At 36.6% G+C, this 15,277-nt stretch overlaps 1 protein-coding gene across 2 annotated transcripts in view; it reads left to right on the forward strand.

The window, feature by feature from the left end:
• Nucleotides 1-14,299, forward strand: part of LOC104150508 (chromodomain-helicase-DNA-binding protein 1) — a 52,650-nt gene extending 38,351 nt beyond the window's left edge. Inside the window, exons 26-37 of one of the 2 annotated variants that reach the window (XM_068925081.1) lie at nt 113-243; nt 672-810; nt 1,538-1,688; nt 2,673-2,795; nt 3,178-3,315; nt 5,653-5,916; nt 6,351-6,491; nt 8,642-8,820; nt 10,733-10,829; nt 11,050-11,107; nt 12,061-12,271; nt 12,475-14,299. In XM_068925081.1, coding sequence (XP_068781182.1) covers nt 113-243; nt 672-810; nt 1,538-1,688; nt 2,673-2,795; nt 3,178-3,315; nt 5,653-5,916; nt 6,351-6,491; nt 8,642-8,820; nt 10,733-10,829; nt 11,050-11,107; nt 12,061-12,271; nt 12,475-12,838 — 1,996 coding nt within the window. In that variant the 3' untranslated portion in view covers nt 12,839-14,299. The remainder of the gene's footprint in view (nt 1-112; nt 244-671; nt 811-1,537; nt 1,689-2,672; nt 2,796-3,177; nt 3,316-5,652; nt 5,917-6,350; nt 6,492-8,641; nt 8,821-10,732; nt 10,830-11,049; nt 11,108-12,060; nt 12,272-12,474) is intronic. The other variant, XM_068925082.1, reaches the window with a different exon arrangement.
• Nucleotides 14,300-15,277: the final 978 nt, after the last annotated feature.

The raw sequence follows: 15,277 nt of genomic DNA on the forward strand, positions 1-15,277 counted from the left end.
TGGTTAACAGATAGCTTACATGATCACCTTTCTAACCTCAAAATTTGAAGGAGTCATTCACCAACTAGTAAAATTGTAGAGTTGTGAAAAATACGTATCTGTTTTATTACAGGTTAGACGCTATAGCTAGAGATGCTGAGCTAGTTGATAAATCTGAGACCGACCTTAGGCGTCTGGGAGAGCTTGTACATAATGGATGCATTAAGGCTTTAAAGGACAATTCTTCCGGACCAGAAAGAGCAGGTACAGTGTGTTTGGGTGGGGAGGAAGAGGAATGAAAAGCATCAAGAAGCCTGAGTTGTTCTTGCATGCTGATTATAAGACAAAACAATTGTGTTAGGAGAAAATACAAATAAAAGTAATATATGTTAGCATGTTAGGCTATTAGAAAGGGGGTTGTAGGAAGAGGAGTTTTTCTCCACACTCCTTCCCTGTGTGAATCGTCATAGGAGGATGCAGTAAGTTTTTGCTTTACCATGAAACTTAAAGCTAATCTGATATTATTATATGGAAGACCTTGAGATTCTGAAGTTTAATTGGGGCGTTTGGTTACGAAAAATATATTTGATAGAATTGAAGCTGTGCTGCTACAGCAACAATCTTTCTTGTTTTCTTTACATTTGTCTGTAAGTTACACATAAAGCCTAAGTACTTTGGCCTTTTGTTTTAAGGAGGTAGACTTGGGAAAGTTAAAGGCCCAACATTCCGAATATCAGGAGTGCAAGTAAATGCAAAGCTCGTCATTTCTCACGAAGAAGAGTTGGCACCGTTGCATAAATCCATTCCTTCAGATCCAGAAGAAAGGAAAAGGTAATTTTTTCTAAAGCAAGCCATAATGGAGAAGATTATTGAAGGCTCTTATGCATGTATTTTATCAGTCCAGACTAAGCACATTGTGACACCAGTGTCTCTCCATTCCCTGTAAAGGACTGGCAGCAGCGGTCTGCTCTGTGTCGTTATTCTTTCTTCCCTCCCCTTAGCAGCCAGTACCTGCTTTGGTTTCTGAACTGTATTCATTGCAGACTGGCTTCAGTTAATATTCTAGATTAGAAGTCAGGCTTGTTGAGGAGCTGCTTTGTGTTATCTCTGCCTGAGGCAAAGTAGTATCTGTCACAGCAGAGCAGACAGTCATTGCTGGTAGTTTTTCTCAGTCCTCACCCTCTTAACTTTGTAGCTTGCCACCTTGTATATCATACTCCCTAAACTATCCACAAATTCAGTTAGCGGTTACACTTGGGTGATGTTTTAAGCTTTTCTTGACGGCTGGCCAGCTCATGACTCATTCCATGGCCATAGACAGTACCTGTTGTTCCTTGTATCTTAATCTGGACCTGCTTTAAAATATGTTATAATACTGATTTCAGTAAATATTTTAAAGAAGTTGTAAGAAAGTCCGATGATAGATACCTGAATTACTTTCCTAAATACACCAGCATCTCGGTGATAACTTTTATTTTTCCTACTTGTAGCATGTTCCCCACCCCCTTGCTAAGTTTCAGAAGTAAAGATCACTTATTGTCTAACTTACTTCCACTAGATATGTCGTCCCCTGCCACACCAAGGCAGCTCATTTTGATATAGATTGGGGTAAGGAAGATGATTCCAATCTGTTAATAGGCATCTATGAATATGGTTACGGCAGCTGGGAAATGATAAAAATGGATCCTGATCTCAGTTTGACACAGAAGGTATGTCATCTACAGAATTTCCCGTCGTCAAGGACTTTTTTTGTTTAGGTAGTAATGCTAATAAGAGCAGTCACTGAAAGAGCGTATTTTATGATAACTGAAATTGCACAGAAGTTGTATATCAGTTTTACTGCTTTGTACCCTTCTTGTGGTAGATTTCAAGGTCTTGTATATTCTATTAAAGTATGCCTTCTTAGCTTATTATGTTTCCATATTTCCATGTACTTGGACCTCTGTCACCTGAATTCTTCCTTTCGGATCTTTTGTTTCCCCGTTTTAGATGCTCTAGTTGTGTTCATTTTGTTCTTGAGTTTTTGGAAGGGAGGCTGTCATGTGGTCTGGTGTGTGTTTCCCTGTCTCCCCTGATCCCCCAGGCTTAGTCCCCATTTCCTTCACTTGAAACGCTTTCTTTCGCAACCTGAGAATAGCTGTACTCATCAGACCAGAAGTAGCACAAGAGCCGCTTAACCGTAGCGAGTAACTGATATGTAGGTGAAGCAAACTTAATGATATTGCCAACAACCTGTAGCTTTGGGATTCAAGGAGCCAGAGTTGTGTCCAAATCCGTTTAATAATGATTTCTACTCCTGCCTTCCATTGATTAGTCTGTTTTATGAACACAGCCATTTATATTTTTGACTGCTATGATTCCTGCGTTTCGAAGCGTGAGGCAGAACTCTGAGCGCTGTGGCTGGCAGCGGTACAGGAACTCAGCAATCTGAGGCTGGTTTCTCGAGTTTGTTGTAAATTCGGTGAGACGATTTTCAAAACTGTCTACGTTAGTTATGTGATTGGAGGAAAAATGACATGTTTAAGAAATTCACCATTCCTTTAAGCCTGCTGGCATGTTTGCCACGTATAGTTGGAGTGGATTTTTTTTTCCCAACCTTTTGGGCAGCTTTTTCGGATCCCAGTGCTCCAGGCTAGTAGCTCGCAAATTTGACGGTTTCTGCACAAAGTTGACAATACCCTTGTTCCTCTCAGATTTTACCTGACGATCCAGATAAGAAACCCCAGGCCAAGCAGTTACAGACCCGTGCAGACTACCTCATTAAATTACTGAATAAAGACCTTGCAAGAAAGGAAGCACAGAGACTTGCTGGTGCAGTAAGTAAAATTTGACATGCAGTAGTGAGATAAAATAATATGCTTATGGGCTTGTTAGTGATCCTCCTTTTTTCTTTTTTTTTTCTTTTTTTCTTTCTGCTCATCCTTTTTCTTTGTGCAATTTTTCTCCATATTGCTAATCATATTACATGAGACTAACTCAAGTAATGAATTGCACATTTAATATTGTTTTATTCTCTTACTTGTACTCTTAATTTTTACTATTGCACTGTGTTCTGTCTACATTCCTGAGAAAAGTGGTGGCCGTCAGTGGCAATAAATAAGAGGAGCCCTTTATTTAACATAGAAAAAGATCTTTTCCTCTAACTGCGGAGCAAAGATACTTGTCAGTTGACATAATAAAGATACTTATTGCATTCAGGGCAATTCAAAGAGGAGGAAAACAAGAACTAAGAAGAATAAAGTGCTAAAGGCTGCAAAAGTAAAAGAAGAAATAAAAAGTGACTCTTCTCCACCACCCTCAGAAAAGTCTGATGAAGATGAAGATGAGGATAACAAGGTAAACATCTTTCATGTGGCAAAGATGGCTATTCAGTTGTTTCTGTTGTAAAGTTGAAATGCCTGAATGGCATTCCTCCGGCAGAGGACTTCTGTTGTTTGCATCCTTTTGTGGCATTTACTCTTAATATTGAATCGGTACAGTCATATGGAGGACTGTATCTATATTAATTTAATGAGAGGCTTGTAGCTGAGGTGTTATGATTTTTCTGAATTATTATGTCATAAAACAACATTCTAGTCTGATTACAAGTGTCATTGTGCAATTTCGAGGTTCTTTAATGACTTCAGCATCGTATCTGCTGGAAGTGTTTAAGTCTAATGTAACGTCTGAACGTAAAACTAATGTTTCTGAGTAATGTGTTATTACTGCTGATACAGATTCTGCAGGTAGATTTTTTTTATTCAGGCTTAGGAAAAAAAATGAAGTTTGATTAGAAATAACAGCATGAATAAATGATGTTTTGAGGCATTCAAGTGAAAGGGCCTGTATATGTCACAGCTTTCATTCTTCAGATAGACTGCTTAACACTGTTATGTTTTATTACTGATGTATTCTTTCAAGACTGTGTATTCTGCTTCTGTTGGAATTTTTTGGGTTTTCTCCGTGTGTGGTGTGTGGGTGGTTTTTAGTTTTTTTTTTTTTTTAACATCTATCTCAGTAAAACTGCTAAAGAGAAAAACTTGGAAAAAGTTTAGGGACGTGTTGAACCCAGTTTTGTGACTTTGAAGGCAGTTGAAATAAATTGGTGTAAATATATATGTATCATTAAAATACCTCCTTCGTGGTTTAAAATAAACTAAACTGAAATAAATGTTTTTACTTAACCATTTTAAACTATGACAAGTCATTGAAAACGTTAAGATAATAATGGCCCTACGGTAAGGGAAAAATATTTATTCAAATATTCAGTTAAACCTGAGTCAGACTGAAAAGAATCATGATATGTTTATATAAAATTATCAGTCTTGATTAAAGCGTTCTTATATACGTTTAAATTATATTATGAAAAATAAAACAAAGTCAGAACAAAAATTTTTTTGAAAGAGGACTTGTTAATATTTTCATGCAATAATTGGTCTGGAATGTACAACTAAACTGTAAGTGTCTTATCCCACTAAATACATGGGCAATTGATTCATAAAATTAGGTAAATTAGGTCTTCAGTCTGCTTAAAATGTGCATTGGACACTAATCTCCACTTGAAAGAGATGGCACTGGCAGTCTGTTAATTGTCTTGTATTTTGGGAAAGCACCTAGGATGCTGTCTCCTTTTGTTTCTTTAATAACGGATGTTCATCGTTTGAATTCTGTTTTGCACACACAAAATAATTGCCCTTCTGAAACCTGGGCCAAATCCAGCAATAGGATTTAACAACCTAAATGCCACTGAACTGCCATAGTGTTTAAAGCTCAGGTACAGCTTCTATTTAACTACTGTAGCATTCAGGAAACGCTTTACGTCCCTGTTTCGTTTTATTTTGCTGGCAGTTCCCCCTAAATACTGAAGTCCTGGTTGAGCTTGTTGCTAGCTACCTAATCTAGGTACTTTGCTGGGATTCGTGTACTAGACGTTCCTTCACCGGCTTTTCTGGAAGCCTGAATTCTCTATGTGTTCTCCCGGGATTCGTTTCAGATACGTTCATGATGACGATGATTCTTCCACGTGTACCTTTTTGTTGCTTGTTATTGTTACAGTATTTTTCTGTGTCTGAAAGAATTTGAGCTTTTATCTCAGACCTCCAAAGTGAATATTGTAAATGCCAGTAGGGGAATGCTGTGAAGTTGTTTTCTCAGAAGAGATTTTGTTCACCATGAAGTAATTAAATGGGCCCTTCTCAGATGATCTGTAAGACTCTTCCCCCTCGCCCCAGACAAGAGGAGGTTGAGACTTTGTTCTTTTTGAATGTTTAATATGTGATCAGTAAAAGCTACTGGAACAAAGCTAACTAGAACAGAGGTATTCTATCACCATCACTTGAGTGCCCTGACCAATCAGTTCAGTTCTGTGATGTCTGCTTCTGTGGTTTTTTTTAAACTCTTTACAGCTTAGCTACATTTTACGGGGCAGGTTTCCTTGGGAATATGAAAGTTAAATGGATTTAATCTCTCACTCCCATTGCTACTGCCCAATCAGTACTTGTTTTGTGTCACATCAAGGAAATGAGTGAGGGGTCCTCATTTTTCTTTGCAGTTGCATCCAGCTCTATTTCATAGGTGTTAAATCTAAGTCTAAAGTAATTACTTACAGAGAAAAAGTATGTTTTAATCTGATGGTTACAAAACTGTATAGCTAGGAGCTCAGTTTGATGTGACATGTATGCTTGCGTATTGCAGGATGAGATTGTTTCAGTGAAACATCCACATAAAAAAATAAAAGCAGAAAAAGAAAATGAAGAAAAGCCTGAGCCAGATATTGGTATAAAGAAGGAAGCTGAAGAAAAAAGAGAGACAAAAGAGAAGGAAAATAAGAGGGATTTGAAAAGGGAGAAAAAAGAAAAAGAGGATAAGAAAGAATTAAAAGAAAAAGATATTAAAGAAAAGAGAGAAAACAAAGTAAAAGAATCCACACAGAAAGAAAAAGAAGTAAAGGAAGAGAAGGTAACTAGGTTTACTTGTCTTATGTAGCACTAGAAAAGGCCCTCAGGTTTTTGTTGAATGATTTTGAGTTGAAAAGGTATTTTGGATCATTTATTGATCAGTTGTCATTTCATTGAAATCTTTTACATAATTTGAAGTTTTATTTTTACCCTTTGCAACTGCAAGAACAGGCATATGAAATCGGAAATTACCCTTTAAAGATACATGGCTTAATGGGGCTGCAAGTGGCCTAAAAGTCATTTATTTCTTTTCCATTCTCTTTTTCCATCCTTCAGAGACAGAAAATAAAATCTACCAGCATTGCATGTCAGGATATTATTTCTTGTTATTAGTGAAGAGAATGCAGTACTTATGGTAATTGCCTAGTTACAGAATAATTCCAGACCCAAATACAAGGTTTTCTTACCAGATATATTTTCATATTTTGTTTTTAGGTGAATGAAACCAAATCTGAAAATAAAGAAAAAACTAAAAAAGTTCCGTTGTCGGATACTCCGGTTCATATTACAGCAACTAGTGAGCCAGTTCCTATATCTGAGGAATCTGAAGAGCTTGATCAGAAGACATTCAGTGTGGTAAGGCCCTTATTGATAACTTAGTGTTTATGCCTGATGTGCCAAGTGGATGCGATTTCTGACGTTCTGGGTTCTGCCATTAGGCGTTGTAGTACAGATGATCTACTGCCAGTAAAATCTCAGATCAGTGAAGGTTGTGGATGCCATACTGAAGTCAGGTTTGTTTTCAGGCCAGCAGTTTTGTTTGTTTATTTATTTATTGCAGTTCACTGAAGAGTATTTTTCCACTGATCTGTGCACCGAATAGTTTTAAAATATGATTATCTGTCCTCAAGAATAACCCACGTGTCTGCTGCTTCTTAAAGGATAGAAATTAATTAACTTTAACACAGTTGCTGAAGTCTCTGGTTTGGCCTTATCAAATGCCCCTATTTTTTCTGTCAGCAGACAAGAGAAATGACGTTTCAAAGTTTCCCTTGAGTATTACAGACTCACTGTTAGACACAGGAGGAAACAAATTCTAAAGCCCTTAGAAATACCTTGCCAGAGTAATCTATCTGATACTGAAGAACATCAGTTAAATCACTGCTGCTGACTGCAACAGAGTCAGCATTGGAGGAAAAGAGGTAGATAGGCTCAGTCTGTGCAGATTTGTGTAGGTCAGTTGGGGCCTCTGGAAAAATGCCAAGGAGCTATTTTGAGCCTCTGCTTTTCTGCTGTGAATGTTCTATCATTCAGGTTTCAACAGCTATCTGTTACTGCAAGGCAAGTTTACTGGGTCTATTCTGGTGTTGGCTGTGAAAGGCAAGTTACTGTTTTCTGATCAGTATGGCAGTGACCAGTTTATTGGGGGGTTTTTTTGTTTTTTTTTTTTTTAATCTCAACATGGCAAGGGATTCATCTGTGGTTTCCAGGAGGAGTCTCAAATGATTCAGGTAGATGTCTGTGTGTGGCTAGGTGACTGAAAACTGCTTGGTTTCCATGTGCATTTAAACTTTTCTGACCGCCTTTATACTAAGTTAAGCAGCGCACTCTGTAAAATTGTGTTTTAAAGGCTACGCTAAGCTGTGGCTAATACAGTATGTAGTGTAGTTCCTTGGTTACTTAATGGCATCAGCTGGCAATAGAACAGCTCTAGGGACTTTTCTGAGTTATCCCTAGATGTTAACAAAGTGATAGTGATGTTCTCCAAAATCCTTCATGTTGTTTGATTCTGGATATACAGACTTGCTTCTTTCCGCTACAGGGAGCAATTCTAGGTTGGAGTTGTGTATTGAACTTTTTTTGGACAGGCCCTCTGTTGCAGAATGTGTGTTCATCATTAGGCCACAGTCAGATGCAATCTAATTAGCATATTTAACTACTTTTTCAGATGGAAATTACTGCTATAGGTTGCTGAGGCTAACTCATTTGACTTGTGGCAGTGTGCGTTTCAGCTGTTTACCTTGCCATCGTGATTGGATAGTATTTCCAAGCAAGTGTCTGTAATTTAAAACATGCTAACTGGATTACCTGCGCTTACCATCAACACATTTGAATTACAATGTGAAAATTCAGGAACGGACATATGAAATGTGTCTGTGGGTGCGTGTGCGTTGCCATCACCATCGTTGCTAATTTGGGCATACCTAAACTAGCATTACCCTAGACAGTTCAAGCTCTGTTAGGATCTGCATAGAACTCAGGCTTAAAAACTCCTCGAAGAACGAATGCTGAACATCTGCTGAATGCTAATTTTAATTGTTGCAGAATGTATCTATTTAAAATGTATTTAACATTCTCATATTTAATCTTGATACTGAGTTTGTATAGCTTTCAAGGTCCTAAAAGGTAAAATAAGTCCTGTCCTATATACTCGTGCTGAAAGTTATAACCATGATTGTAAAATCCATTTGTAATAGGTTCTTTCCCTCAGAAAATCTTTTACATTAAATTAGTGCTTTCTTAAATCTTTAATATCTTTGTTGCATACAATCTAATGCTTTCATATAGGAGTAAATTTCCAGCTGGATTTAAAATACTACTTTTTCCAAAGGAAACCTGTAGTAAAACTAAATTTTAAGAGCTGTGAGCGAAGTCTTGTGTTTCATTTGGCTTACAACAGTACTGTCTTTGCCTATATAAATATCACACTAAGGGTGGGTCGTGTTTTAGAATTCTTTTTTTTTTTCCCCCTTTGAATAAATGTATTCCTTCTTTCCATTTTACAGTGCAAAGAAAGAATGAGGCCTGTCAAAGCAGCGTTGAAACAGCTGGATAGACCAGAGAAAGGCCTTTCTGAAAGGGAACAGCTAGAACATACTAGACAGTGTCTAATCAAAATTGGAGATCACATTACTGAATGTCTAAAGGAGTACACAAATCCTGAACAAATTAAACAATGGAGGAAGTAAGTTATTCTGTGTGATTTTTTTTTCCCCTCGAAAAAGGGAAAATTTGCAATTGTTTCTATTAAGCAGAATCATTGTTAATTATTTCTCTTACTACTTATTCTCCCTTTCTTGTAACTTTGTGCAGTTTTAAATAGGGACCTATTAAAAGACGATTATAAATGGCTCCAGCTTTTAATGGATTCGCTTTTTTCACGCTGGAATAGCAATGCATTTTGTCCAGTAGGTGGAGTCACGTCACTTCTTACAACTAAAAGCAAACAGAAGATAACTGCATTTAAACAGTTTTGAAAGTTTAGAGGAAAAGGGTTCTTATCCTTAAAAAAATCTGTTCTTTCAACTTTGAGGGGTTTTTATTCATGCCATAGGCCAGTAAGCTATTCTAATTTTGTGTGTTGAAGCTTATATGATTTAGAGTTGCAAAATCCTTTATTCTTTTTAAAATACACTCTAGAATTAAATCACATATTAGCTATGACTTCATAGAAACAGTTACCATAACATGTACTCAGAGATGTATTTCCAAAATGAAAGAAGAGGTTTTTAAATGTTTTATGCATCTGTGTGAGATAACTTCAAAAATTAGGAAAAAATGTTTTGTAAACTTCAAATATTTCCTTTGTTTTCAACAAATATAGTTTGAGTTGGTTTTATCGTAATGTGCGCTTAAATCCTTTATGTCTGAAACATATCCTGAACTTCTGTATACAACACTCAGTTAAGTGTTTAATTTCCTTACAGACTGTTGTCAGCATAGAATGCTTCTGGTTTTACTTTTTTGGCTTCAAAATAGTAGGGTGAACTGAAATATAAAAGCAAGATCCATGTCTCAAAGGCATCTTGGTAAACGTTATATTTCTTTTAGTGGAAGTTCATAATACAGCTACTATAATAATAATTAGTAATAATGCTACAATACTATAAGCAGATTATTAAAATACGTATTTTACCTGTCTTTAAGATGTGTAGTGTAGTAACACTGCATTTATTAAAGTTATACAGATGTCATTAGGCAGACCATTGATTGATTGTATCTACTTTTGCAAACCTCTAAGCAAAAACTATAGTATTTAAATCATCACAGCAGAAGAGCAAACTGATGCTTCTTGAGCCTACGCACTTAAAATGTTTCTGAGCTAAGCCCTAAGTTGAACACTAACATTCTGTAGTTGCTTTTAAGCACTCCACCTGTAAATCTGACTGAAAGAATTCTAGACTTTAGATCTGGTGTCTGAGACTGTAGAAGCAAACCTTTTCTTCAGCGTTTTGGCTTCTCAAGAGCAAGAGTTGATTTGTTCTTCTTGCTTCATAGTGTAGATACTCCAGGTTGGACTTGAAGTTTTGGCCATGCCACTTCCATTCCCTTTCAGATTTCGCATTTGATTTCAAAAGTTTTGACTAGACTTTAGACTTCTGTGGGGAAAAATTTTCTCTCTCTCTGATATTTTTAGGAAATGAGACACGTAGGTCAAAGGTCTTACACTACAAAATAATTCAGTCTTAGAAAAAGCATTATTGAGTAAGAAATACCCAGATTTTCTGTCAGATTTCAAGCAGTCTTTCGAAAGACTTCCACAGCAAATTGAAAGCTATGTTTTTAGGTAGTCTTACAAATCATGCTATTAACAGAATTGTTTTAAATATAACTTTTCATGCGTGTCTTTGTACTCTGAAATCATTATGATAAATATTACAAAGCAATAAGTTGTTAAAGGAATTAATTTTTCAGTTGTTTGAAATACAGCCAGCTAGTTCGTTATGCAGCTAGATAATATGCTATGTAGTGGCTCTTACAGCGATTTTAGTTTACCAAAGTACTGCTGAAATTTCAATTAAGTCCATGTTCTGTTGCATGATACAAGAAGAAACTAACATACAGAAGAATTATAACCACTCTTTCTTCTTCCTCAGAAATCTGTGGATATTTGTCTCTAAGTTTACAGAATTTGATGCCAGAAAGCTGCACAAGCTGTACAAACATGCAATCAAAAAACGTCAAGAGTCTCAGGTAATGTTTCCAGACTCTCTCTAAATATAAAAAATACATATTTTAAGTAGTATAGCTGTATTATTAGAGTAACGGTTTAATGGATTACCAGGAACAAAAAAAAAATACTTGAGGTATATTTTTGTGTTTGTAACTAGCCGTTTGCAGGGGGATGTTTTTAAAGTATTCAGATGTAACTTTATGTTTTATGAATGACAGTTTTTGTACTTGTTTCTTTTAGCAACACAACGACCAGAATATCAGCAGCAATGTGAATACACATGTAATTAGAAATCCAGGTAAGAAATCTGACATATATTCTTGTGCTGGATATCTTAGATGAGGTATGTGAAATGAAATAACCTCAAAACCAGTCTCCTAGAGCTTCCATACTGCTAGATATCATAGGGATATGCTGACTTAGCGTAATTTAAGTAGTTTGCTGATGAAATTGAACTGAGCACAGACTGAACCTGGTACTTTCTGGGTTTAGTAGTAAGTTATTTGACCATCCTCTTAAAAAAAAAAAAAAAACCAACCAAACAAAACTTTTTGTATTTAATTTTGGGGAGGGAGGGGGTCTACTCAAAACTTGGGAGTTCTGTGCTTATTTGTAGCAGTTGTAATGTCACTGTGGTTTAAGAAGGGTATTCCCTGAAGTCGTGGTTAGCAATCAGTTATACGGGATGTCTTTTATTATTGACACCATCTTTCTATGCTCAAACACTTGCCTTTTTATAATACTTGCTTTTATATTGTGTTATAACTATTCTAATGGGCTTAAAATGTATATAATATATTTTAGGAATACCACTGAAAACCTTTCATTAACCAAGTATACCTTTAAAACTCATGTGCGTGCTAGAGCCATCCCTCCTTAGAGAGGTAACTTCTACCACTGTGTCTACAGTTGCTATACTAAAGGCACCAGGTCTTTACTGTTGCTCATTTGGACCACACTGTTTTCCTTCACTTAAGAAGCATTTGGTCTGCAAGGCTGAAAAGTTCAGTTTCTCAGCCCTACACAGCTACATTTCTAGCTTGTTTCCCTCCTACTTACTTCTCAGGTGTCTTTCAGTTCACTCACAGTAGTGCTCTTGTCTTTCAGCTATTTAGATGTTGTCTCTGTCAAATTGTAATGTCACTTTTGCGTTGTTTTAAATCTGACATGTAGAAGTGCTGTTTGAACTAGGTAAGGAAAAAGTTTTATAGTCCATGAAACTTCCTTTATAACCTTTGCTTTATTAAACAGATGTGGAAAGACTGAAAGAGAATACAAATCATGATGACAGTAGCAGGGACAGTTATTCTTCTGATAGACACCTGTCACAATACCATGATCATCACAAAGACAGGCATCAGGGAGATGCTTATAAAAAAAGTGACTCGAGGAAAAGGCCCTATTCAGCCTTCAGCAATGGAAAAGATCATAGAGACTGGGATCACTACAAACAAGACAGCAGGTGAGTTGCTTCAGCAGTTGTAAAATCTGTTCAGAGCTCCCTTCCTCTGTTTGTAATATGCTTGTAGTAAGCATCAAAGCGTCTCTTGTGAGGAATGCAGAATTTCAAAGAAATTATCTCTGTGATGCGGTTTTGTTGAACTGGCATAATTGTAATTCTTACTGTGGATTCAGTAACACTCACATAAATAATTTATTTTTCAGATACTACAGTGATAGTAAACACAGAAAGTTGGATGATCACAGGAGCAGAGATCACAGGTCAAACTTGGAAGGAAGTTTAAAAGACAGTCGGCCTCATTCAGACCACCGTTCCCATTCAGACCACCGGATACATTCAGATCACCGTTCCACTTCAGAGTACAGTCATCATAAATCTTCTCGAGATTATAGGTACCACTCAGACTGGCAAATGGACCACAGAGCTTCTGGTAGTGGCCCAAGGTCACCATTAGATCAGAGGTCTCCTTACGGTTCAAGATCTCCCTTAGGACACAGATCTCCGTTTGAACACTCATCAGATCACAAAAGTACACCTGAACATTCATGGAGTAGCCGGAAAACATAACGAAGACTGACATTTTCTGGACCCTCTTTTAGCCATATACAGTAAACTAACACAGTAATTGCCTTACATGACTTGAAAGATATGGACTGGATATTCTATCAGTAGCAGTATTGTTACTTCTTTCCAGGATGCAAGGTCTATTATCCCAACAGAAGAAAAATATTTTTGTATTTAAAGTTTATGCTGCACTGTGCTGCAAATGTTGTGGCACTTTTTTTTAAGAAATGGAAGATGTTTACTTTTACAGGGACCTCAACACTGCCCCGTTCAGACTGGATCTTATTATAAAACTCTTCATGTCAAAGTGGTTTTAGGCTGAACACAGTTTAAATTATGTTTGTAAATGAACTTTTAAACACTGACCTGTGATCATGTTTCAGGAAGGAATGAGGAGTTTGGTTTTTTGGGTTTTTTTTTGTTGTTTTTTTCTTAGTAAAGAACTCTCAAGGACTTTGTTCACTTTCCAAAGCTACTTGTTTACATTGTACACTGCGACCACCTTGCCGCTTTTCATCACAAGCTTGAATATTTAAATTCTGTACCTATACCTGTAAAATAGCCAGGATTTCTCCTGTTCGTGATCAGTTGTAATGCCTTTTTACAAAACAAAACAAAAAAACACAAAAATGGCTGTAAATTATTGTAAATTAATTAAATGAGCTTTTTCCCCTCTCAGGCTTTTTTTGACTGTTCCTTTCCCCACCAACTCAGGCCTTCTTATCACAAGTATGAAACAAAATCAGTGTACTTACACTTTTTAATAAAATATCTTGATGGAATCACTGTTCAGAATGTAAAAATGGGGAAAGGGAACATTTTATTCCATTTAGTGCCCTTTTTTTTTATTGGATACTTTAGATACATGTTTTGGTTTTTTTTCTATTAAACTGTTCAGTGTTGTGATTGTTGTAATGAAATGGTGAGAAATATTTAGCTAAACTGTGCTCTGGAAATTTTTTCAGGTGCATTGGTTTTAAAGAAGGAGTGTTCAATATCTGAACACTTCAGAATCCAAATCAGCCAAAATTTATTGTAAATCCATTTGTTTTCCCTCTTTAACATGGGCAATAATGTCAAATGTGCTATGCAGCCAGTTAATATTTTAGAAGATTTGAATGACTTTATTAATAGAATTGTTACAATGCACACTGATTGTACATAGATAACTTCTATCTGACAAATTAAATTTAAACTAAAAGGATATGTGGGCTCTTGTAGTTTTCTACTGGTGTTTTTCTACAATGTACCTTTCTCATATTTAAGTATAAAATCATTAAACTCTTGTAAATACTAAATTTTAATACGCAACTGAAAATTAGGAAAGATAAACTTCTAGCCTAGTATTGTGTGGTTGGAGCCATAGCTGTTGCTCCATTTTTTTTTCTCTTGTCTTGCAATGTTGAACGTTTTTTCCCAATTAACCAAGTGTATATAAAAGCATTAAAATCAAACGAAAACCTTTTCACAGAGTATGTGTCTGCTAGGGTCTCATTGTAGGCACAGTTGCTGCTCGTTTTAAGTTATATCATTTAGCCAAGTACGCTTAAGCTAATTTAATGTAAGCTGGTACTCTGATAACTAGTGCTTGTTCATTACTTAGCTCTTCTCAGGATTGAGAGGGGTTTGCGTTGTTCTACTTTTGTGCTTAAGTGCTGAAACAGTGTTTAACTGGTGGTGCCTAGCAAGGTGGTGCATGTGTGCTGTGCATCTTCCTCTCCCAGTGGTGGAAACCTAGAAGAGCATCACCAATCACTGCCTTGTTCTTACTGTTTGGGTAATGAGTTGGAGTCTTAGATCCATCATGATAGCCTATCAATAAAGCAGTCCTACCAAGTCGGGTTCACCATCGGTGCAGCTACATTAGCATGGCACTGCAGCTAAGCATATCTAACATGACATGGTGAGACTACATACGTTTTTGTTAAAGGCACCTCAGGTCTCTCTGAGATAAGCAAGACGGAGAACATGCTGATCTGGTGACTTTGGTCAAGATCTTTGGCAATTAGCGTATTTAGGTTGTGTTTAATTTTTATTTAACTGCATTACAGCTGTTAAAATTTTTCCCCTTTGCTTTCAGTTAAGTTTGGTGGAGAGAGTCTCCCCGCTTTGCTCTCTCCACTGCTTATGCGACTAACCTTTATGATATATGTCTTACTGTTCAGGAGAATCCCCTGTCCTCTGTAAATAAGCCATTTATTCATTTTCCATGCATGCAGATTTGATCTCTGTTTAGTTCTTTTGTAATGAAAAGTCTATGAGGACTCTGGTTCTAAAGCATCCATTTGACAACAGCCTCTTGCTTCAAATCTTAAGTTTACTATCTACCAGGTGTTTTAGGAAGTAAGAAATCTGGTGGCTCTGAGAGAACTCATGCTGTTGATAGATTCATCTACCTGTTTCATCTACCATACGTGGAAGTCTTAAGATTTCCCTCTCAAT

The sequence above is a fragment of the Struthio camelus genome, chromosome W (genome assembly GCF_040807025.1).
Source record: "Struthio camelus isolate bStrCam1 chromosome W, bStrCam1.hap1, whole genome shotgun sequence".
NCBI lineage: Eukaryota > Metazoa > Chordata > Aves > Struthioniformes > Struthionidae > Struthio > Struthio camelus.